The sequence below is a fragment of the Stegastes partitus genome, unplaced genomic scaffold, assembly GCF_000690725.1.
Source record: "Stegastes partitus isolate 25-593 unplaced genomic scaffold, Stegastes_partitus-1.0.2 Scaffold694, whole genome shotgun sequence".
Classification (NCBI taxonomy): Eukaryota; Metazoa; Chordata; class Actinopteri; family Pomacentridae; genus Stegastes; species Stegastes partitus.
Window position 1 is genome coordinate 23515 of NW_007578425.1, and position 25868 is coordinate 49382.

Genomic DNA, 25868 nt, shown 5'->3' on the forward strand with positions numbered 1-25868 from the left:
AGGAAAATGTGGAAGGTTGGAAAGAGGTGACACATAATGACAACTCTGGAGGCAGATATTTATTCAGATGTTTTTTAGGGTGCAAATCTGGGCATGCCCCCAAACGCCTGTACGCCCAATGAGTGTTGTTTCCAGACATCAAATCAACACTATTTTGATGTCAAGTTTTGTGCAGAAACGTTGTTTTGATGTCAAATATATTGATTAACAATGAATGATGCAGCAATTGGATGTGAGATTGATCCTTTGGTCGGACCTTTTTACAACCATAAGGAGGTCAAAGCTTCTGTAGGCTATTTATCATGGTAGTCAGAATCTTAACCAATCTTCAACATCAAATTGATGTCACTTTGCCCTCTGGGGTGGCTTTTGGGGCCCCTGAAAGTCTAATTGTAACCCAGTCTTCATTTTGTTTATTTTGAATTAATTTCCAAATGTTATTTTATTTTTAAATTGGTTGTGAATTATATCCTGCATTATAATATATATACGTTTTTTTTTAAATGATCTTTTGTGTTTAGGGTTGCTTTAGTACAAGACATTGCTATGAATTTACCACTATTAAATGAAAGTGTTGTGAGGTAAAAACGAGAGCAGTGTGGTGTGCTGGCTGTCAAACGCTGCCGGCAGTGTATACCATATATAGGTTCATATAAAGCTCACTCTCCAGCCCTTTGTTGTTGTTCTCACGCTAACATGCGAGATCCGTAGAGCCGACTCCACTGCGCGGTCGCATTCCGCCCCGACTTCCCCTCTGCCAGCGGCCTGGTGGTTTGAGATGAGTAGAAGATGTCGGTTTCGGGGCTGAAGGCCGAACTGAAGTTTTTGGAGTCAATTTTTGACCCAAATCACGAACGATTCAGAATAATAGACTGGAAACCCGATGAACTCAGTTGCCAATTCAACGTGACGGGAGAGAAGCTGCTGATCATTCACTGCAACATCACGGTGAGTCCAGGCCAGCTCTGCGCACAAGCTAACCCAGCCACTGACTATCGACTGAAACCGAATCAGTCCGCGGAAGGCACCGTGTTTACAAATTAACTACGAATAAAGTGTCCGCTTTCATTTTCATCCGGTGTTTAGCCGTCAAGATTTTAGTAGCCCTGTGTGTTAAAGAAAGCAACACACGTCCAGTGTTAAATCCACTTTAGAAAAGTGTACAATAAAACGTCGATTAGTAACGACGCTGCGGTAGCTTTTGCTAGCCTGTTAACTGAAAGTAACGTTAGCTTGTGTTGTTAGCCAAAATAACTGCGTTACTGTCCGCAGGACTACATCTGTTAACTTTGTAACTATTGAACTGTATCCAGTTTAATCTCAATGTCATTTAGTTTGGATATTGGAGGGATTTCACCCCATCACGGCTGCTTTTAAACAGTGTTACAATGAATACGTTGGTCTAACAGACGCTGCGCTTCACGTCTTTAACGTTAAAAGAGAGGCGGTTTAATGGAATGTTGTTGCACTGTGTTTTCTGCCTTTTCAGTAAATAGACTGATCCCTCTGGCGAACTTAACTGACATGTATAGAAGCGGTGATGTTCGTGGCCCTTTTATGTGGACACCTCAACCAACAGCGACATAATGCACACATGAAATAGTCTGCACTGTACATGAGTTAGTTTGGGGTTTTTCAACCAACTGACAATCTGAGCTCATCTGGACAGGTACATGTTGTGGTAACGTAGGTAACATATGGGCCTGGTGTTTGTGTGGAGTTTAACACCACCTCAGCTCAAATCATTACATTATTTTGCATTATTAGTGATGTAAAATCATTTTCAAACATGTGTAAAACACACAATGGTAATCACCACAAAAGGAAGGTGAGCGATGAGGCTCGCTCTTGTCAGAAGCTTGTTTTTGTACAGTTCAGGTGGCCCAGATGATCAACCTTCCTGACATCCTGACCACATCCTCCTCTCAGCAGAAGCTTGCATGCACACAGTTCCACATATGCTCGGTTTTGGAGACACAGACGGGCTTGTTAAAATGCTCTGAACGCCATGTCATATTGAGACTGGAGCTGAGTCAGACTGCATCTCCTTTGAGTCAGTTTCAAAGAAGCCAGAGTACACTCACACACATCCCGATCTAATTGCGAGAGAATGAAGGATGAGTATGTGAAATGTGGTTCTACCCAGAGATTGTTTATAAAGATGAAGTAGCGAAGCGAGACATCACTGATTGGTTTGACGCAAGCCCCCCAGGAACAGTGCAGGGCTGTGCAATGGTTTTGGCATAATGACCAAACTGTGTTACTACCACTTCTGCATTCATCACGTGATGCACGCTGGCCCACAGAGCAATTTCACATTCACAATCATTGGAAAAGGAGCAAGTATATTATAGGGAATTATTTTTTGTGAGCATAATGGGCAGAATTTTATCCATTTGATCCAACAACATTTGGAAAGTCTTGAAGCAGCTTGAAGATTATTTCATTTTTATCCAACTCATGTACACGTGTATCCAATAGGAAGTTAGTCAGTCGGTTTGGCTGGCAAACGCTTTCAGCCTGCTTGATTCTATGTTTCTAATAATGTGGGACTCCTCTAAAACATGGCAGCGGTTTTTTTTTTATTTCTTATTTTTTTACGATGTGTGCCATTGAGCAACTTTTATTGGATTGACTCAAGCTTCATCTTTAAATGTGGCGTCCAGTTCTGCCTAATACATCGATGTCTAATCACAGAGGCCAGAGTTGCAGCGTACGGTTGGTGCCATCTTTTGTGTTACAAGCCAATACAGAAGCAGGGCTCAACAATTAAAGGAAAATGTCTAATTGCAATTTTCCCGACAGATGTTGCAAATAAAATTTGATTTGTGATGCAATATTTTATATTCAAGCTTCAGTTCGATATTTACTGTATCATAGATTAAAATGACTACATGAGGTACCATCAAAAGTGTGACGGTCACACAAGAAAGATGGCATCATTTTGTAAAACCATTGATACAACAGTTTAAACCCAGGGTCAGACCTGCTGCACACCATATATCCTATATTGCATCCTTTGCGATTTGCTAATTGCATTTGAAATTGATTAATTGTTCAGCCTTACTAACAGGGCAGGCACTGTAATCAGGTACTAGCATTACATTTTCTGAAATTGTTGGTTGACAGCATCCAGTGGGGTTCAGTGTATCTCCTTAACAGCAGACACAGTGGAGCTGTGAGCAGATATAAGTGTTTATTCCTTGAACAAAAGCTTCAAAAGTCTGAGATGCTGCAAGTTCAGATATCAGGGAGAGCAGCACACAAGTGAACTGTCAATGAGCAATCAACAAATCAGTCTTCAGGAATTCTTCAGAACTTATTAACAGAGCAAAAAATCCAAAATGAATGCAAGTGTGCTTAATTGAAGGCCAAAATGTATTTATTCATGCAATAATGACTTAAAAACAAACCATAGAATGGAGATTTCTCTAGAGGAGGTTGATGCTTTTTAAATGGTAGTCAGTTGGAGCCAGGAATTGTTTTGTAGCCAACATCTGTCAGCTGCTGGAGGCATTGTACTTTAAGGTACTTTGACACTGACTTCCACCTCAAGCTCTGATAGTTGCCACTTAGTCCCTTGGTACCAGATCCTAAAGAGGTGTTGAGTAAGGCTGCAAGTCATGATATTTTCATTCTTGGCTAATTTGGTGACTTTTTTTTCTATTATTATTTGATTAGTTGTGTGTTTTAAATGTCCAGCACAGCTTCCTAATTCAAGGTGACTTCAGATGTCTCATTTGTCCGACCAACACTCCAGAACCCACAGATATTCACTTAAAGAAGATGCACAAAAGAAAATCCGCACCATGGAGAGAAGGAACGAGCAAATTGATGGCATTTGTGCTTGATAAATGACTCGAGTTAGTAACTAACTCATCACATCAGCTGCAGTGTGGAGATAACAGAAATGTTGAATGACAGCTTTGTTTCAGAATGCAAATTTTAGTGGCTCACACTAGGTTCTGATGATATTGGAGTTACCATAATTACAAGTTTCTGACTTGTAAAAAGCAGTCATGTCAACATCAAAGCTGTAGTTATGGTTAGGAAACTCCAATGTTTTTACAGCTGTGATATATCCAACCTAGTGCTGTGTACAGTACAGCGTGGTACACAGGAGTATCCGCACATGGATTCATCTGTGTCATAGACCTTTGGATGCAGCATCACCATGGTATCCTTATGGTTACCAATACATTAAATAATAATTAAAAAATAGTATGTTTAAAAAAATGGATCTATATTTTATTACGTATATGTTAGTACCGCTGCCTCGCAGCTAGAAGGTCGCCGGTTCGCATCCTGGTGAGGACACCGGAATCTTTCTGTGTGGAGTTTGCATGTTCTCCCCGTGCAGCGTGGGTTCTCTCTGGGTTCTCCGGCTTCCTCCCACAAGGTCCAAAAACACGTTGAGGTTAATTGGTGATTCTAAATTGTCCGTAGGTGTGAATGTGAGTGTGCTTGGTTGTCTGTCTCTAAGTGTAGCCCTGTGATAGACTGGACTATAAAATGATTTCATCCAATAACTGCCTTTTCGTGATCTTTCTGCCGCTGTGATGCTGAAAAAAAACAACAAACAAAACTTTTGACACAAACATCGATCATTCATTTAGATTCGTATTAAAATTGGTCAATCACAGTCGCGTTGTGCATCATTTGAAGCCATGGCAACGGAAGTGTAGCCCTGTGATAGACTGGTGACCTGTCCAGGGTGTCCCCTGACCTTCACCCTAAGTCAGCTGGGATAGACTCCAGCCCCCCACGACCCTCATGAGGATTAAGCAGTGTATAGATAATGGATGGATGTTAGCTGTTCAATTGAGAATTGTCTCTTGCATCTTCATTAATGTAAGCTGAAGTTCACTCCTAATGTACTAACTGTATTAAAACCCAGTTGAAGGCTCAGAGCAGATCGTACCCACTTGTCAGTTGTGTACAAGATGCTTTGCTTGATAGCCGACAGAAGACAAGTCATGTTGTTCAGTGGGTGGTTGTGTGGGCTTAGATATTTCTTTTAAAATTACTCGTACCTCCAGAATAAACTTTGAACCTTTTTATGCATATGAGGTTTTCAACCGCAACGTTTTGGTCTCTTAAAAGCAGTGGCCTTGTTTATTTATTATACACTCTGTGGACAACAAAGCCAGTACCACACAACCACGATGGGCTAAATTTCCATGTCTTATTTGTTCCCTCTGTTGCAGGAATCCTATCCCTCAACACCGCCAATATGGTTTGTTGACTCTGATGATCCTAGTCTGGCTGAAGTGTTGGAGCGTTTAGAGGATGTGAGAAAAGGCAGCACATTGGTAAGTTTGCTGATACGGATTCACAGAGGACTGAACAAAATGATAATCTAATATACACTCAGTGGAGCGTTAATTTGATGAATTTGTGGAGTCTGATGCAGTCCAGTACAACAGTTCTGCTGTATCATCTGTTTTGCTAAATCTCAAAATGTTTGTGATAAAAGCTATTAGAAATGGGGAAATTACAGTTTTATGTTCTCCTAGTCACAGGTGTTGTTGTTTGGGACTACATTATATTCAAAGGCATGTCAATTTTTTTGTCCTCTTTATATATGAGTGGGGCAGAATATGAAAATCTCTGAATCAGTCGGAGCTCAAGACTGACTTTTGACATTGGTTATGCTGATAACTTTTCATTCAGGTACAGCAGCAAATAACCCAGATACACCCTGTGTTCCAGTGCACACTGGTCATTTAACGCATTATGTAAATCAGTAATCCCCAACCTTTATTGCACTACGGACTGGTTTTACGCAAGAAATTTTTCTACGGACCGGTCATTGCACACAACAACAACAACAAAAAATAATTTATATATTAAAAAGTTTACTTTTTCTTCTGTCTCAGCATTGAGTCTCTTCCACTTTCCAAAGAAGCTCTTAGGAGACGTATGTTTTTTTTATACATTTCGGCAGCGGTTAGACTGACGGCTTCGTTTAACGGCCGAGCTCAAGTGCAGAAAATAACCACAGACGGAAGTGACGGGAAGACAAGCTAGTCATTTTTCAAAATAAAACACCCTGTAGACTGCGCTGGAAATAAAAATAAAACAATAAACTTTTTTTTTTCTTTCTGTGTGGCCCGGTACCAAATGACCCACAGCCCGGTACCAGTCCACGGCCCGAGGGTTGGGGGACCACTGATGTACATGATTGTCAACAGGAATAAACATGCAGATAGATATTTTGTACATTTAAACCATTTATTCCCATAAGGATGATGTGGAGCTAATTGCTCTACTTTGGCTCTGTTATTAGCAGTAGTACATTTTATTGTCATTTCTAACTCACTGCTTTGGTTTGCTGCTGCCTGGCACTAAAATGGTGCAGGGACAAGACATGCACCTGTTACTATAGAAAAAGAAAGTTTCTGGAGACATTGTGTGTGTGTTTTTTTTTCAGTGTTGCAGTTTTAAGCTTCATTGCCTCGTGTTGGCTGTTGCTCATATCGCAGTGTTTCACACAGGATGAAAATTGACTTGCGGTGTTAGATAGCATGGTGTGACCGATGTTCATGCAGAGACTCAATGTAGTTCAGATAGGGGGGCTGTTTTCTGAAGCTACTATTTACAGATGTCTTCTAAACACATCACATGCAGTCTGTCAGTAGACACTACAGTTTACTGATGCTCCCTGGATGCCTCAGAAGTAGACGTTAGTCAGCTGGGAACAGAGAAACCTCTAGTCTGCACTAAGTCTCTGTGGCATGTACGACTCAGACAGGTGTGTGACTGTGTAGCTGAATGATTTTATCTACCTGGGCAGACCTGTTAAATGTCACACAGGCACAACCAATGAAAACGTTTGGCTTCACCTGACTGCTTTCTGGTCACATGAAAGCTACGACCTCAGCGTTTGAGCATAAAATTTAGTTAACACCTCTATGACAGTGCCAGCAAAACTAGATATTATCAGGGTCACAAAAGTAGAGTTACAGCAGAACATCTGTATTGAATTTCACTTGATCCAGTGGATACTAGGTGTATTTAGTTTGAAACTTTGAAGAATTGTTTCGTGTTTGCTTGTTTCCCTTCACTGACCTTTGATTCCCTTGATGTTGCTTAAAGCTTCTTCAGCAGCTGAAGCGCCTCATTTGTGATCTCTGTCGGCTTTACAACCTGCCACAACATCCAGATGTGGAAATGCTGGACCAGCCTCTCCCCGCTGGCCCGATTACCCAAGAGCGAAAGGTAGGCACGGCAAACAGGAATAAAGCTCCGTGTGTTTTAGCTAAAATCAGAAAGTTGCTTTTTTTATTTAAAAAAATCACAATGTTTCACCCCACTACAGCATGGGCCATCAGATGAGGTGACATCTGAAGAAGAGGAGGAGGAAGAAATGGGAGAGGTGCCACTAGATATATATCTTCCTGACAGTCCAGTAGATTCATATTATCAATCACCTATTCATCCAGTTGTTTTACATCCTGTCTGTAAACATCATTTCTGCAGCAGGACATTGACCTGGACCAAGACCTGGACCATTATGACATGAAAGAAGAGGAGCCGGCAGATGGGAAAAAGTCTGAAGATGACGGGATCGAAAAAGAAAATCTGGCCATCTTGGAGAAAATCCGTAAAAACCAGAGACAAGATCATTTGAATGTAAGTGCTCGTTCTCTTGATGGAGTTCAGTGACTGTAATAGACTTTAAGGAGCTGGTTTACCTCTATTACTGAACACAAACGTGTGGCTGTCACTTTACTAGAATTGTTGTTCAACATCTAAATAGACTTGAAAATCTCTGGTGCTCTATATCCTCCTCTTTATTTGCGTTTCACCGTCTGTGTGATGCACTGTTTGGGATTTGTGTTGCAGGGTGCCGTCTCTGGCTCAGTGCAAGCCTCAGACCGCCTAATGAAGGAACTCAGGGAGATCTACAGGTCACAGAGTTACAAGACAGGTGATGACAAAGACACACTCCTCTGTAGTTAGTTCTTGGAGCATTTCATCAGCAGATTGAAGTAAAAACATTGTTGTTTCGCAGGTATTTATTCAGTCGAACTAGTCAATGACAGCCTTTATGAATGGCATGTCAAGTTAAGGACGTAAGTACTTCCCTTGAGTTGCCTTTACAATTTTCCAACTTTGACAACATTGTGTGTTGTGTTCGATTTGACTTGTCATTCTTTGTTGCAGGGTAGACCCAGATAGTCCATTACATAGTGACTTGCAGGTCTTAAAAGAAAAAGAAGGAGTGGATTACATTCTGCTCAATTTCTCTTATAAAGTGAGTCCTGTGGTATTATTTATGCTGTTTTTTAAGGGTTAAGAGTTTTCTGAATACTGAAGTGTCCCCCCCTCTCTATTTGACAGGATAATTTTCCTTTTGACCCACCTTTTGTACGGGTTGTCTCACCTGTGCTCTCCGGAGGGTAAGTATATCGAGGTCTTCCCAGCCCAGCTTACATGTGAAGTATACCGAAGAAAGTCCTCACTCACAGGAACGTGATCCACTTTGTTGGAGGAGAATATTCATTAGTTTCAGTTTGTGAAGTTGAAGTAGTAACTCTGCTTTATTCAGGATGAGTTTCACGCCGTATACAGTGCTTGCAGATGTGTTGATACGCTGCTTGCTGATAAAGCTGACGTCAGATCATTTGATGAATCGCTGTATGCTGTTTTTCGGTGCAGGGCTAATTTTACTACATCCTACGTGACTACTGCAGAGTACAGTCTTGTGGCTTATGACTGGCTGTATCTGTACTCTAGCAAGTGAACAAAAACACTGGCCAGACACCAGTGAAATTAGGCTGTCAAGTCTTCTGTTGAAAAGTCTGACGTTTTGGCAATGCATCTCCAATCATAGAGGTTCTTTAAAGGGTTCTGATAAATTAAAAAAAGGCTTAAACAAATTTGCCTCCTCGTCCACACGTAGCAGGGTATCTCACAAAACGAAGATATTTTCCTACGATGTGGCCTGTCATCCACACGACAACGCAGATTTACGGCATTAAAAACGATTCTTTCAAAAACCTCCGACCAAAGGGAAGATTTGTGAATCCTCCGTTTATGCGTCTCTATGTGGACATCAGTAACCGGGGTTTTAGGTTTCGAAACGTCACTGCCTGCGACAAAATATGTTCTTTACATCACATTATGCGACCTGTGTTTACATTTGGAAACAGCGTGGACACCCTCAGAACTGTGCTGGCGTTGTCTCTTGTCCAGGCACTCTTTGCTTGCTTGTTTTTACAAACCCACATACCGCTCCATGTACAAGAACACAGGCGAAGGATGGTTATTTTCTGCTGCCTTGCCATTCCACGTCCGAGGCATGTTCTCTGTCAAAGACAACGATGCTGGTTTTGGGTCAGACCGGGATGCACTGCCAGCTGGTGGGAGAACTTTGAAATCGTGCTCCTGGAGGAATGGCGTGACAATTTCCGTCTGTCCCGGTCATCGCTCTTGTCGTCGGAGTTATTACATCCTCACGTAGAATATGAATGTGCTTAAAAGTGCACTTAAGCGGTTAGGTGGGGATGAATTTTTTTCTAAAAATGAGGTGGCGTGTATGTAAGTTTTTTTCTAGATGGAGGGGGCAGGATATTCGGTTTTACAAAAACCCTGCTACGTGTGGACAAGACCTAAATCACTAATTGTTACCCCTGAAATTTAAAAATTCTGAATTACCACATTGCAACAATCAAGAACTCTCTCACACAAGGCAGAAAAACACATTCAGCTTGAATTGCAGCAAGTTTACAAAAAGATTCAAGCGAACACTGTCTGCATAAAGCAGCTTTAATACGTAATACTCACACATAATGCTGTTATTTATTTTTTTTATTTCAGTTATGTTCTAGGGGGAGGAGCCTTGTGCATGGAACTTCTCACAAAACAGGTGCGTGAATCCGTTTGATGTATCTTATGACGTCATTTTGTTCACTTCAGAAAACCGAGGAACATTTTGTGTGTGTGTGTTTTAGGGCTGGAGCAGTGCCTATTCCATAGAATCTGTCATTATGCAGATAAATGCAACTCTGGTTAAAGGAAAAGCCAGAGTGCAGTTTGGAGCCAATAAGGTAACTGATGTCATCATGTTCTGATGAATTGTTAATGTCTCATTCTGCTCAAAACAAACAAGGTCATTCAGCTCCAGTGTTATATAAAAAAAAAAGGACCATAGTTGCTGCAGCATAACAAACATAGCTCTTAATTAACAGAATATCTTTTGTCTTTCAGAACCAGTACAATCTTGCCAGAGCACAACAGTCATACAAATCCCTGGTGCAGATTCACGAAAAGAATGGTGAGTCGATATTTGTGAATGACGTGGGCTCAGTAAACACACACTGGTATGAATCCGTTTGGCAAAGGAGTTTCTCTCTGTGTTCCTCCAGGCTGGTACACACCACCTAAAGAGGATGGATAAGGAGCTACTACCACTATGCACTGGGAACATGTCTTTGGGTCATCCTGTTTTCTTTGGAATATTTTCCCTCTCTGACTTACTGGGAATTTATCATCTTTCTCGCGGAAACCATCTCGTTGGCTCACCTGACAAGTATTCCTTCGCCCCGCTCCGGGAAAAGACTTTTATTCTGGTCTCACTTTGCTTCTCCCCCTCAGTGTTTTAGTGAGGAGGAGGAGGAGGAGGATGTGAGGGTATCACTAGTCCTGTTTTCTAAATATGCTCATTTGTCTTTTGAAAAGAAAAAAAAAAGAAAAAAAAAAAAAACTTTTCTCCTTTCAAATGCGGGGGAAATGCTCTTTCTTTAGCTGCTTTGACAAAGTGGGCTTCACAGTCACTTAGCCCTCTTTTAAATGGGTATTTCAAACCAAGATTGATACTGAAGCTCTTAAAGTGGCACCTCATCACACTTGTTTTTATTGACTGCAACTTATTTTGTTTCTCTTTTGTTTTTGTTTTTTTGGAAATTAACTGGTACATAAAAGCAATTATTGTCTTTAGAAATATTATTTGGCTATTGTTTTTATTATTTGAGCATCCTAGACAATAAATGAGCCAATTTCACGTTTTGGACACTTAAAATTAAGGTTACCTACTACTCGGTATCTTTTAGCGCTTACTTTGTAAAATGTGTGAAGAATATTGGGCCAAGCAGAATCAAAATGCTGCGAGGTCATTGAACTAAGATCAGCTGTTGTTGTCGAACAAATCAGCCAGCGGTTCATGAGAAAACAAGGCCAATGGATATATCTCCGAATCTGCATATTGTATATCTTAGGAAGAGGACAGAAGATATATTTTCACCAGAAGATGAGTGTTATGACCTTTTGGAAGTTCTAACAGGCCTAAATGTTGAAGCTGAAGGGCTCTTTTTGCCTTATTTCTGTTCATGGCCCTGCAAGTGCTATTGTTCTTTCAACTGATTATCGCTGTAGAGGTTGATGGTTAGTTTGATGCTTGTGCAAAGTTAACAGCATGTTGTACAGGAGCTTCATCTCAACCGCTGTTATAAACAATAGTTGATTGCAGTCACTTTGTTGAGCAGAACTGCTGGGATGGGCTTTACAGGGGAAATAAATTAAGGATATCTGGATGTTTTTTTGCTCTTTCGTCATTCTGCCCATTTTTCACAGCAGATTCGTTGCATCTTCCCGACACAAATCGATCGCCCCGCCCGTTTCAAACTGCTGCCCCGTTACTTGACATCACCCCCGCAGCTGGATTCATCCCCTCTCCACAGCTAAACGTCCGTCATTTGTAGGGCTTCCTTTGCCGCCACAATATACCGCAGACGTGTTCCGACGTTGCTTTTGGAGAAGGATCGTTTGAAGTGCGATGAAAACTGAAACCTGAAACTCAGAGTACCTGTATGAAACTGTACATTTTAACCTTGACCATGCAATATACTGTAGTACACAACAAGTACTGCTGTACCCCATACTACAGGACACACACTGTATCTACCAATCTGTCGGCTCTTTTGCAGTTTATTTGTTAACACTGTCTGCAAAAGTATGTTTGAATGGCAACTCAGGTAACAAACAATACTTAGGAGGGGGATCTGTACATGTACATGTTGAGTTCTGGGTGACTTTCTGGGATTAATTAGTGCTCTGTACAACCGGTGTCTCACCCGCTGATCTGATGTCAGAAACGGAAAATGAAACGAGCTTTACAATATGGGTCACATCTTTTTGTAATTAAAGCAATGTAATTGGGAAAACAGGAAGGATTGCAGTAGCTCAATGACCACCCTGTGTAACGATTCATCGATACCCACTGGAGTACACATGGGACCTTGGTATGTCTTTAAATTTTCCTGGTTCAAAATGTTTGCACAACTGGCGACAACGTGCCTGGAGAGGTGTTACAACAAAAACATGTGAGCTGAATATTTTCAAATCAGGAAAAAAAAACAAAATGTTTTCTCTCAGCTCCACATCCTGTTGTTACATGTCTGATGTATCTGAGGTGGGGGGGGGAGGAATTATCGAGAAGCGTCCTCGCCTCTGACGGGCCTTGTGTTGCCTGGTGGCACAGAGAAGTTACACCACAAACCTTTTTGAAGTTTTAACTACAGTCTCTGCTGCAGAGCCTTTATCCACTCGTGTGAATGCCTCCCTCCAAAATGCCAAAACTCTGGTCACAGGAGATGTCGAGAGATGAAGTTTGACAGTCATGCTGTGGTGATTGGACTTGCACGCTTCTCTAACTGGACTGTGTGTTGAAAAAGATTCATTTATCTCAATACATTTTCCGGCACCAACGAGCTGATGATTGAGTCTGGCTTTGTTGGCTTGCTTTGGTTTTTCTTTTCTTTTCATTTTCCATTTGAAAAAAATTTTGACCATGTACAGTAATTTGTAAACTTGCATCAAGTTTATGAATAAAGAATTTTAAGATTACTGCAGTTTCGCTGTGTATCATTGGAGTAGGTGGATTACAAGATAGAAGATTTTATTTTATTATTTATTAATCCAGCTAATGCATAGTGTCAAACAGGATTACGGATATATTACATTTATGAAATAATAAATATTGTTAAGTCATTTTGTTTATTGCTGACACCACGTTCATACTTGTGTTGCTCTGGATTCTTGCATCCAGAGCAACACATAAGAAACCAGCCTGGAGGATGAAACAAGTGTTCTGCATTTAAAGTGAGGCCTGCTGTTTAATCATAGCTTCATCGATTGTATACATTTTGGATTAAATGTCGACTTTCTGGCAAAGAACAATGTAATTTGGTACAAAACTAGAACTTCTTTGGAAGAAATGCTCAGTTTAGCCATAAGCAAAATATATATGATGTGTTACTACAAATGATTTCCTTTGTTTTCAAAATTAGGCAACACCTATGACAACCTCTAGCCATGTGATTATTGTTTAAAAACTACCTAATTTTGAATTGGTCCTAATGACATGTTGTTGTTATTGTGAATTCTAAATTACTTGTTGAAAGTCCTGCTTTTAAAAAGTAAAAGATTGGAAATATTATCAACAAAATCTACAAAAAAAAAGGTAAAAGTACTAACTGTGATGATTCCACCAGCATGCTTTAATATAACTGTAAAAAAATAAATAAATAAAAAAAAAAGTGTGTCTTGAAACCGTGTAAAATAAGTCTGTGTCACTTGAGGAAAACATTTAACAAATCCTCAAACAAATCGATTTGCGTTGAAAAAAGTTTCAATATTCATTCCACAATAGTAGAATTATTATTTTCAGTTTTCATACAAAAATTAAATAAGAGTAATCCAGCTCCACAAGAGAGGTGACCGTGTTTTCTATTAAATATGATCTGCATAATAACTGTGGTACAAGGACCTTAGCTGCACCTAATTACAGCAGAGTTTATATCCATCGCTACCTGGTGTCAAACACACGGTGAAATTAAACCTCCTGGTGAACTGACGCATCAAAAGATTAATTACAAATGCCAGAGATTCAGTTTGAGGAGAAATGTTGCAAGAATGTCAAAACTCGTCATTGATCTGTCTTCAAAGTACTCATAAAAAGGCCCTACGTGTTTTTGAAGCGATTTACCTTGTTAGAAAACCGCATTAGCATTCATGAGGAGTAGAAGCTGCTCTGTTCAGAATCAGCAGCTTAAAATAAATTGGATTTTCAGTGGGTTTTAACCAAGGGCAAAAAATGAATCATTTAAATTTTGTTGAAGGGTAGATGAATCTTGAAAACTTTTTTTTTTTTTTTTAATAGGACAGTGCAGAGGTTAACCGCCAATGAAAACTACAAAAGTCAACATTTTGTGAAAAGAGCCTCGTTTCAAGCTTTGTGACAGTCCAGCATGTAGTTCATTCTAAATGTTTCCGTTGCTTTCTTTCTTTCAGACCTGTTAAAGTCTAGCCTAATCGTTCAGGTTATCCAAAAACTTTCCATCTGTAGGAGAGACTCTGGCAAAATGTGGGAAAAACTCATAAAATAACAAAACAAGATGCAACAAGAACTATTTAATATCTATTAGGATAAGACCAAATAATACAAAAGTAATACACAAAAGATTTATTCCTCATTTACGTCACTCATGGAGACACAGCCCCCCTCAAATGTTTCATTCACCTAATTAGAGCATGTTCCTATTGAATGTGTTTATCCATGGCAAATATTTACCTCACCTCAAGTAGTTATATATATATATTCATATCTAGTTATGATATAGTACATGATAATACATTTCAAACAACATACAGTACGTGTGGGGGGGGACAGGGGGAGGTAATGGGAAATGGCTTTCTGAAGCTTTCATACAGCGACATGAAATGCAGAGTATTTTGTCCGACGCACTGCAGCTCCTGCTACACAATAAACTACACAGCTGTGATCTCCATAATCCCATGAACTGTGCCGTATGTACATGTGTCAGAAAGTTTGGACTGATCCAGAATTCACCAGGAGAACTCACTACACACACAGAGAAGTAGCTTTAGTTTGTTCATTTCTGTGCAAAAAAAAATTCACAATTTATAGAAATGATCAGCTGTGCGTTTACTAACAGATGAGCGGATGTATAGTACCGTTTAGAGGGTTATACGTCGTAACTACTGTCTGTGCATCTGCTGGTGAAAATGTTATGCGGTTGTAAAATCATACTAGTGGTGTCCAACTTGAGAACAAGGCCCATTTTTCACTTCGTAACACTTGACATTGTTGTGGTTGTTGTTAATATTTGAAGCCTGCACAACAGGACCCCACTTGACTCTAATAACTCTACTGTTTTAACATATTGATGTTAGTATTGCTCCACTGTAAATTCACTGTGAATTTAGTTTTCACTGGTGTCATCCAGTGCAAACATTACTTAAAATTGTCCCAAAAAAAAAATAATTAGAATAAAAAAACTTTTACACACAGCCATGGAAAGACACAACGAACATGTGCTTCAAATTCATCCACACGTCATCCAAAAATACACAGAAATAAAGAGGTTGGTACAAAAAAGAAAAACAACAAAAAACAACATACAGCCTATTGAACACCACATCATCACAATCAGACAAGACGACTCACAGGTTTTTTTTTTTTGAAATAACGAGCATTCAGATACGTATCTTCACATCTGTTTCAAGTCTAATACTGTATTACGGTAAATTACCATCTACTGAATGTTGAAGAAGTTTTCGAAGAAGACTCGGAAGTGACACGAGGCAGAAACCTTTTCACTGAAATCAACAGGACTGACTGAACAGCCTCCCCGGGGCTACACACCCACATAGCCTCTCGTGAAATTTCACTCCATACAGAAATAATTGGCTTGAATTTAATATTCTATTTTCTTCGATATAAACATCATATTACACCGACTCATGGAATAACACCAACGGCCACAAAATGACACACTAAGGCCTGAAATCCAGAACTTCAGAAACAAGAAGTCATTGAAGCATTTACATATAGGGGGTTAAGTGGGAGAATTTGCCAAAGGGAGAAAACATCCATCACTCCATACGATGCTATGACCACCTACAACGATTATTACTATTATTTACTGTATGTCCGACCTCCAGGTGTTTTGGTTTTCTTTGACTTTTAACCTGTACAATATTGATTTGGAATGTTTATCCAATAAACTGCAATCCTTGAATACTTTGTGTGCTTCACTTTAGCATGTAATAAAAACTCATTGAACTGAAATCAGCCTGCTCAACACATAACCAGTAAGTAATGACAAAACCAAACTTTCTGAATGGTTTTAAGGGAGACAAAAGCCCAACGTGTTGACACTCTACGGGCTTTTACAGGTAGCATTTAAAAACAGCTATCGCACCTTTCCTGAGAATGTAAAGATGTTGACTTAAACTGAATCATCATCAGAGAACAGAAGAAGAAAGAACAGGTCACCAAAACTAAAACTAGCTTTGTGTTTTAAAAACTCAAATTCGTTAGTTGAGACTTTGGTCAAGTTCAACTTTATGGTTTTAAAAAAACAACAACACAATTAATTTCTTGACCAACATTGGAAATATAACAAATAAATAGCAAAACTTTAAGAAATAGTTGACAAAGTGACATTTGATTTCTTGCTGAGAGTTAATGACACCATTGTCATGTCTGTATGGTAAATACAAAGCTAACAACAGCAGCTAGCTAGCATAGCTTAGCATAGAGACAAAGGAAAAACATCTGGTGTGGTTCTGTCCAAACATAACAAAGTCTTTCTCCAAGAACCTCTGAAGTGCAATATAACATATGATTAGGAAGAAACAGAAGTTTTGATATCTTTGGACAGAGCCATGCTAGCTGTTTCACCTCGTTTCTAGTCTAAATGCTAAGCTAAGCTAACTGTCGGCTAGCGTAAGTACTACATTTATTGTACAAACATGAGAATGGCAATATCTTCTCAGTGAACTCTGGTAGAAGAAAGCAAGTGAGGGCATTTCCCCCAAATATCAAACTATTAATTTAAATGGAAATCGTTCTTCACATTATTTATGTAACACTTGTTAGCTAAAAAGCTACTACAGTACATCAACTGAACAAAGGTTTTAGCATTTGGTGACCTTCAAGGCTAAAGGAAATAAGTAAACACGATGAACAATATAGCTGTTACAGTACCTCAAAGAACACATTGAAAGTCAAAAATGAAAAGTGTGACACAGGCAGAGGCAGAGAAGTCGCTCTGTGCAAACCTACCTGAATAAACTGATGAAGCTCAGGGGATTGCTTTTAGCTATATTATGTGTCTCCGTTGGAAAGCAACATACACATTGACCAGCTAAAATTGAGCAGCATAAAACAACAGCAAGAACAGTTTTTTGTCTTTTTAAATAACTGTCTGTTGATTTAAATGTGAACTGACTAAAATTATGAAACTCCATGTGTCAAAATTCAATAACATTTCCACCCAAAACAAGACTTTTCTCTACATTGTTCTGTTTGAATTCAGCTTGTACAGTGTTATAATGGAGGGCACCTAATTCTGAATTGTGTTCTTAATTGATCCCTTTTTAGCTCTCCCACTCGGCAGCCCGGCCCCCTCGTCTGTCCTACATCGGGTCGTCGTAGTTGTAGGTGGGAGCTGCTGAGTACTGGTTCTGCTGCATGGCTCCCTGTGCAGCCCCCATGGCCGCCTGCTGGGCCGCCTGCTGGACGTGGGGGTTCTTCCAGGCCCCTGTGGCCCACTCCTCCTGGGCTTTACCCAGGCTGCCCCCACTGCCGCGGTAGAAGTTATGAACCTGCAACAAACATACGAGTTGGCAATCAAAAGGCCTTTTATGACTGTGCTTCATGGTACATATTGACAACTGTGCAGCTCTAAATAACACGTACATGACTTGTATATTTATTTAGTCAACGTTATAATTACCAGAAACAAGAAATTTAAGTAGTTAATACTCCACAGTAACAGCACCGACTACATCTGTGTCCTCCAGGTGGCATGATTCTTCTGCACCACTGACAATGTCGTGGCTGTAATTTGATTTTTGCAAGATCTGTGTGAGTGGCCACAACTAACAGTCTGTCCCATCACTTCACCTACCACGCAGGCAGCTAACCAGCCAGGTGACTGATGTTGTTCGCCATAATATGAGCACTTCAGATTAACTCAGTGACTGCAAACGTAATGCTACGTGCATATATCATATGGGGTGGAGGGTAGACATGGAAAGCATTTCCATGGTAACACAGACCTCTCTAAAATGACTAAGCACCTCTCATGTTTGCTGAGTTTTGCCTCATTGCTTTAAAATGTTACTGCTACAACCAACTACAATTTTCCACAACACAACTGTAGCTTCTGCTATGAAGGTAAGTCAGGTCAGATTAACGACACCAACCGATTATAAATGAAATCCAGGTTATCAGGAGCTGTAGTTCACTTTGTTGCTTCCAGTTGTTTGTAGAAGTTTTTCCACCTTTTATCTTTTATCAAATACCTGCAGCAAGACTTGCACACCGTTCAACATGCGACATAATGCAGTAACTTCATTATTTACTTAAATCATAAATCATCCCCAACATGGAGACGTCATCTATCAGGATCTTTGTACCTTTCTTCACTTCAAACCGTCAAACACAGACTTCCAGATTATCAACTGCAGTTTAATCAGTTCTGAATCCTGAACTCTATTAAGCCTCGGTGCTGCAGGATACAGCAGGATATCTGCAGTCGTGACTCTAATATAAATGTGTCATATATGACATGACTTCTCGAATTAATAAAGTAAATACAAATCACACTTTATTGTACTATTTAGCTCTAATTCCTAATTCAGCTCCGTTTGCTACATGTATATTTATATATAGTCTAAGACTGTAACACAGCTTACCACCATGCTGTAGACTTGTTAAGTGATCAAATGTTTTAGACCACCGTATCTAGACCACAGTAAAATGACATACACCAAAACACGCCAAAATAGAAGACGCTGAAACATCAACAGAGGTAGAAATTTCTGGGTCACCTTTGTGAGGGCGATGAAGGAGAGCACAGCCACCGCAGTGAACATGACGGTGGGAATCAGCATGACCACAGCTGAGCCAATGTTGGTGCTGAAGAAGGTGATGGTAGCCAGCCAGCCACTGATGGGAACAACAAAAGAGTCATCACACACTTAAGACCATTCACATTCACATATTACAATAAAGTTAGAAAAGCAGTTTATTCCTGGCATTGTTTTCATGGTATGGTTTAAACTTGAAACAGACTGTTTTGGAAACTTGGGAGTAGAAAACACTGACACATCTTCACACCATGAAGCTCATATCGCAAATCTATAAGCAGTTATTTGCTTGTTTAGGTAAGTGTTTACATAAGTCTAAAACTAACTCAACTTTAGGCTGTTTATTTTTATTTTTGGCCTACATTTGCTCGATGCGACTGTCTCTGTATCTGCTGATTGCTTTTGATAAGAGCAGTAAGAGTGAACCAAGCTGCCAGCGAGAGAAGCAAAACTATGACTTCTATCACATTGTTTTATCTTTTATCTTTACTTAACCTTTAACCAGGAAGTCCCATTGAGATTCAAAATCTCTTTTACAAGAGATACCTGGCCAACGTAGCAGCCAATCACAACATGTTAAGATGCAACAAATACAAACAAAACAACAAGAACAACTATTAAAACATAGTGGAGCTCTCAAGAAAAACAATCACGTCTCCGTCATGACATTCTTTATGATGCCCTTAAATGTATTAATTGATGAGTGTCTCTGATCTAAGATCTTTCTGCAGATTATTCCACGCCCATGGGGCATAGTCGGAAAACGCAGGTTTCCCCAAATCAGTTCAAACCCCGGGTACGTTGAAAAGTAACCACTTGAAGGAGCGTAGCTGGTAATTAACAGAGCTGACACAGAGAAGGTTACAAAGGTAGGCTGGAAGTTTGCTCAATATTGCTTTATAAATGAAATATATAGTGACTACAGTGATTTCTGAATACCAACACTTATTCTGGACACCTGGCTTGTACATTTATTATTTCTCTCCAGTATATATAAATTATATAAAGGCTGCTGCAGTGAGAGTGCTGACGGGAATTAGCAATAAAGATCATATTTCTCCCATATTAGCTTCTTTTCTTTGTCTCCCTGTAAAATTCTGAATAGAATAGTAAATCCTTCTCCCTCCATGCAAAGCTCTTAATGACCAAGCTCCACCTTATCTTAAAGACCTCGTAGTACCACATTATCAAAACACAGCACTTCATTCTCAGAGCACAGATTTACGTGTGGTTCCTCCTGGAGTTCCCAAAAGCAGTATGAGAGGCAGAGCCTTCCTATCAGGTTACCCTGCTGTGAAACCAGCTTCTAGTTTGGGTTTGGCAGGCAGACACCCTCTCTGCTTTTAAGATTAGGCTTCAAACTTTCCTTTTTGATAAAAAATATAATTAGGGCTGCTTAGCTGACCCTGAACCATTTCTTAGTTATGCTGCTAAAGGTCTCGACTTCTGCTTTCTCCCTCTATACATTTATATGCCACCAGCAGAAAGTCATTAACTTTGTGCTTTTATATACATCATAGTTTTGAGCCTTTTCCTCTCTGTTTTCTTCTTCCCTGCACCGTTCTGCAGATATCCTTGGCTGCGGTACTGCATATTTCTGATCTGTGGTTGCTAAGCTCACCAACCTGCCTGTTTATCATTTATAGTGCTTGTTTGTTTGTCTGTTTCTCACGGCTCGTCTCTCTCACTTCGCTTTCCCCTCATCCCAACCTGTCGAGGCAGATGGCTTCCCTCCCTGAGCCCGGTTCTGCTGCCTTCAGGCTAAAGGGGAGTTTTTTCTGCTGCCAAAGTGCTTGTTCAGAGGGCGTCGCTGGGTTACTCTCTACAGTATAATACTGTGAGGTCTTGACCTTTCTATGTGTGAGATTCATGTGAATTACTTCTATATAAATAAGACTGAATTGAACTGATATAGAGTATATTACAGTACACTGAGGTGAAAATATATTCATGTGGGTGAAAAAGTTGAAAAATTGAATAAATTAGTGGGAAAAAAAACACCAAATGGAACTGCTTGCATGTGTGAATTGTAGGCTTCACAGTCACCAGATCGCAGTCCATTTAAACACATATGGAGGATGTTAGATTGAGCTCTTCACCATCATTAGAACACCAAATGAGAGAAGATTATGTTTTTGAAGAAGGCTGTTCAGTGCTCCAGTGAAACCTTTGAGAATCTTAGCCAAAAGGCTTTGAGCCAACCTTACTGAGACATGTTAGGTTGTTTTTCTCTTTCCATTTGTCACCCATTAATAAACATATTAAATACACTGCATATATTACATTTAATAAGCAACTGTAAGCTCTTACCACACTCCCCAGCCTGGAATACCAACAGTCTGGATAATACTGATTACCACCTGGGCCATGAAGACGAAGAAGAAAGCCATGAAGTTGAAAGAGCTGTCAGTCCTGCACGGAGAGAAGAATCAACGTCAGAAACCATCTGATTCAGCAGAGAGAAACGTGTTTGCTCGGGAGGGGAACATGCTTACTTGAAGGCCTTGTAGATGGGCCTGAACCAGCACACGTAGGAACAAGGAGTAAAGAGGATGAGCCACAGGATGGCCATGCCAAAGTTGGTCGCGCCGCCGCCTCCACACATCCACGCCAGGCAGCCAATCAGATTAACAGCTAGCGTGGCACTATTCACTGTCACAGAGAAGGAGCAAAGGATGACCACGGGATGAAAGACTGAGGACGAAAACCTCTGTGGCGAATATCTCACAGGCTGCATTACTCATAGTGCAGCAGGATTTAATCACTATGAATCTCAGCACCTACTCTAGACAATGTTTTCATTTCTACATTATAGCTACAGTAATATTACATGAAGTAGACTGGAGCTACAATTTATTTGGCACACACTGCACGCAGTTTCTACTCTACAAGCTCTAAACATTGTGTGTACACTAAACTACTTCTTCACCACACTTACATTCTTGTGTTCAAATGGCAGAACCTATGTGATAATGAAAAACATACCATGATGCTCATGTTAAAGGAACAGTTTGACACATTACTATTAACTACTTTAACAACTTTGAGTGAAGCTGGTGATTATTTCTACTTAACTGATTAATCTGCTGATAAATTTTTGACACATAATTGATTGTCCTTTTGTCTATTACATGGGCTATGTAGTGTAACAAAATAGTGTGTAATTGTGATAAAAGTTAAAAGACTGTTTCTTAGGGTCTAAGTTGTTTTCAAATGTTTTGTTTAACTGTCTAATTTTGAGTGACATGAAACAGAAAATCACCTCAAGAGATAGAAAACAGAGAATATTTGGGAACTAGCCTGAAAAATATCTGAACAAGTGAACTGATAATCAAAATAATTGCCAGTAATTGTGCCAATCAGCTTGATCAGCATCAATCTGATCATTTTGTTAGTCAAAGCAAATAGCAAAATGTGTCACCTAAAGTTATTTAAAACATGGAAAGAGAAGAAAATAGGGTAGGAAGGCATTCATTCAGCTCTGTGCCATGTAATCAGACCGGTCAGGCTGGTCACCCAGCTGTCCTGGAGCGCCTGTGGTGTTTGAGTCTCATAATATTTTGGGTAAAACAAAGCGACACGACATAAGGAGGAGTTTAGAGGTTACCAGCTTATCGCATAATGCTAGCAAATAGATGACAACGATGGAGAGCATGTAGCATTTACTACACTTAAACACTCACAGATCCAGAGGTAGTAGAGCCTCTTGCACATGGTGCGCCGTTGGTCTGGGATCTCGTTGAAGTCTTGGTAAAAACATGGCTTGAGGGGGATGAATCGAGGCAGGGGAGGGAAGTTGTTTTCTAGGATGCAAAAGACACAATTCAATGCCACACGCCAAATTTACGAAGAAATCCAATCAAGGCAGCTGCAGGTGGGATTAGAACGAACTTGTGTACATGAGCTGACTTTGCATTAGTTGGATGAGAAGGAAAGTAGAGCTCACCTGCCATGATTACCGCTCAGGGCTTTTTCTCCACCTCTTGCAAACGGGCACACAGACTTCAATCTCAGCTGCCTTGAAAACCGAACTGCGAAGAACATATCTGTCTTATTAAAAGCAACATCACTCTCAACACAAACACTCCTTGTAAGCAACAGGCCACAACCCTCCATAGGCCTTCCTGAAGAGCAGCACACACTTTAATAAAAAAGACCTTCCATCCTGATGTGATTTAAAGGTGGCACCCAGGCCCTTTCCAGTACATCCAGCCCTCATAGAACATCATTGTTTTTAATGAACAGACACTGATGATGTTTTCTTGAGCACATATCACAGCTGTGCGAGGCGCGCTAATGTGGGAAACAGTGTGGCCTTGTCGCCATCCGTGAAATGTAGCTTCATCCTAAGGGCGCTAAACAGGCGTGTTACAGGCCTATACACTCCTCAGATTGACTTCTATTTAGTACAGCTGTTTGTCTAACTCCTTATCAGTGCCAGAAGGCTACAATCAACCGCCTTCCACTGGATCTGGCTGTGTTTGCTAGCCACATTTGCTGTGCATATCATGGTGGATGTATGAAGGACATCTTTCTGGCATTAACAAAGCAATCTCACGCACGAAAAAAACTGCCTGATCGCGTTTGATTGGACGCTTTTTGATTCTCAGACGGTCTTAAATGTGTATTTCTTTCAGCGGATGGCAGTGATGCTGCAGAAGGACACAGTGCATCGTGATCACAGGCGATGGAGAGGCGTCCTTCAGCCTGTGCGACACGGTGCATCGGCGCTTCTCCCTTCGTCCGGACACCGAGCAGGTCGAGCACCAAACTCCTCACAATAAACAAACCCCCCCTGCTACAGACATCGAGGTTTTACAGAAGCCAGATTAATTTTTGTGCGTTAATTTCCCTCCTCCTCCTCCTCCTTCCCCCCCGGCTGGAGTGTAATGAATGAAAAAGCAGTGATTAAAACCCGCCTTACCTCCCGTTTAGTCCGACAGTGTTGCTAGAATTCCTCCGGTCGTTGAAATTGCATCCTATGATTTAATCTGCACTGAAACACGCGGGTGGAAACGGCCTGGTCCGGCGCTGTTCACACAGATATGTGGCGGTATTATTCCGCAAATGATGGGCTTGGGAGTAAGAGGCGGTCACGTGACGTAAGGTCTTTTCTTTACGCACATATCCCCCCCCTCCTCCTCCTCCCTCCGCTCGGGTTGAACCCGCCCGAACAGAACCGAGGGCCGACGAAAACACGAGGGTTGTTGCCGGCTTGAACAGACCAATCAGAAAGCAGGAAAATTTGAGCAAGCCCCGCCCCCTCAGTGATGCTGTCCACAGTGCTGAAAACAAGAGGGAACGCAGGCTCAACTGGAATCAGATTAAGATTTACATATTGTGTAAAACTACTACTACTTTGATCACAAAAATAAAGAAATAGAATTCACAATTAATTCAATAATTCTAATTGGCAAATCTCTAATTCACAAATGTAGATTGGCAAATGTAAAACCATTTTTTGTTCAATTATCTATTGACTTTGAAGAAAATATCAAAACATTAAATAACGTGAAAATAAAAAAAACATTAAATCTGTTAAAATATTTAAAGAACTGTTCCAAAAAGAACAATGACACCGCCCCCCCCCTTTGTGTTTTGTTTTGTTGTAAATATATTGTTTATTAATAATATTTATAACAATAATTATCATAGAATTTGAAATTGTCAAAATAGTTTTATCATTATGAGCACATGTCTGTTAAATTGTTTACTTATGTTATTTGTAAAATTCTTTGTGTGTATGTTCATTGTTAAATAAAGTTCTGTTATTAAAAAAAAGGAAAGGAAACATTAGCTGAGCTGATTGGCTGCTTGTTTGCACGAGTGTGTCACAGATACAGATCCCACCAAAAACAAATGTATGACAAGTTTATTAGTATATTTGATACACAAAGACAGCCATCAAATATACATTTTACCAGCACTGTTCTCAGTTGACCACACGTAGAAAACAGCATGTTTCACTTTGGTGCAGCATCAAATCTGTGCTTTATGAATATTTGCATATTTAAAAGACGGTACAACACACACACACACACACACACACACACACAGAACACCATTATTCTCTACTCACTGAAGAATCTGTGCAGTATGAATGTTTTCTTATATTCAAAGGAATCTGTGCAATATCTGAATTTGTATATGGAAAAATCTGTACACTATCAACAGTACTTACATATTTATCCTGTTTATTTATTTATTTTGTCTATTGATGTCCATACATTTTTGCACCATCCCCTCTACTGCTGCTAAAAAAAAACAAAATCATTATACTGAAAATACAGTAAGAAAGTTAAATTATAAACAAAAAGATAAATCAACTAAATAGGTACAAAATATATCAAGTGATTTCAAGGTGGATAATGTTTAGAGTAGATTAGACAGTTGTATAAGTGGGACAACTAATTTTCCACCAATTCAACTCTTACAAACAACAAACATCACAGACATTACATAAAAAGTGATTTAATACATGACTAACAGCTGAAAGGTGCAAAGCATCTCAAAGGGTTTGTTAAAAATAAATAAATAAATAAAAAGAACAGAAGCTCTTCCTCTTCACAAATATGCTTGCTCATAGGAAGTCTTTCAAATTGGTGGGTTTTCCATGAAAAATTCTGTAGGATTTCATTTTTCAATTAATCTGGTAAATTTTCCTAATTAATAACACTGCTGGGTCTTAATCTTGCAAGTCAGGTACATTTAGTTTAATATATTTTTGTAGGGTTTTAAGGGCAACATTCAAATTACTTCATAAAACACACTGTAAGGCCTTAACTTTAATATTTAGACTTGTTGGGTAAATTCAAAACAGCAATCTTATTTCTCTGCTGGAAAGCACTTTGCTTCAATGGCTGTTGAAATGTTCAATAAAAGTAATAATGACTCGATTTGACCTTCTGAGTCATTCCACTAAGGCTTCGCAACTGCTCACTAAATAGGGTTCTAAAGTCCCC

General features: G+C 39.9%; 2 protein-coding genes across 3 annotated transcripts; one reads left to right on the forward strand and one right to left on the reverse strand.

Moving 5' to 3' along the window:
* Positions 1–616: 616 nt before the first annotated feature.
* Positions 617–12849, forward strand: LOC103363821 (ubiquitin-conjugating enzyme E2 Q2-like). Of its 2 annotated transcripts, none has more exons than XM_008290753.1 (13): positions 617–948; positions 5208–5312; positions 7099–7221; positions 7322–7378; positions 7486–7635; positions 7849–7933; positions 8018–8078; positions 8170–8260; positions 8347–8405; positions 9826–9874; positions 9960–10055; positions 10216–10282; positions 10374–12849. In XM_008290753.1, exons 1-13 carry the CDS (start codon positions 790–792, stop codon positions 10403–10405), a joined length of 1134 nt encoding a protein of 377 aa, XP_008288975.1. In that variant the 5' UTR covers positions 617–789; the 3' UTR covers positions 10406–12849. The 2 variants fall into 2 exon arrangements, with proteins under 2 accessions (XP_008288975.1, XP_008288974.1); XM_008290752.1 differs by having other exon boundaries at positions 620–948; positions 7483–7635.
* A 4599-nt stretch (positions 12850–17448) lies between these two features.
* Positions 17449–22932, reverse strand: scamp5a (secretory carrier membrane protein 5a). Its single transcript, XM_008290754.1, has 6 exons — positions 22853–22932; positions 22590–22709; positions 21402–21558; positions 21217–21318; positions 18868–18985; positions 17449–17637 (listed from the first exon to the last, which is right to left on the reverse strand). The coding sequence occupies exons 1-6, from the start codon at positions 22857–22859 to the stop codon at positions 17449–17451; spliced, it is 693 nt and encodes a 230-aa protein (XP_008288976.1). The 5' UTR covers positions 22860–22932.
* Positions 22933–25868: the final 2936 nt, after the last annotated feature.

Excerpts from the sequence above, each read along its gene's own strand:
- LOC103363821 (XM_008290752.1), top strand. The coding sequence starts at position 790 with ATGTCGGTTTCGGGGCTGAAGGCCGAACTGAAGTTTTTGGAGTCAATT. Across the intron at positions 8,261-8,346 it reads TGCTCAATTTCTCTTATAAA|GATAATTTTCCTTTTGACCC; the intron begins GTGAGTCCTGTG and ends TCTATTTGACAG. Across the intron at positions 9,875-9,959 it reads TGGAACTTCTCACAAAACAG|GGCTGGAGCAGTGCCTATTC; the intron begins GTGCGTGAATCC and ends TGTGTGTTTTAG.
- scamp5a (XM_008290754.1), bottom strand. Across the intron at positions 21,559-22,589 it reads GCTCTACTACCTCTGGATCT|TGAATAGTGCCACGCTAGCT; the intron begins GTGAGTGTTTAA and ends TCTCTGTGACAG. Across the intron at positions 21,319-21,401 it reads CCCATCTACAAGGCCTTCAA|GACTGACAGCTCTTTCAACT; the intron begins GTAAGCATGTTC and ends CTCTCCGTGCAG.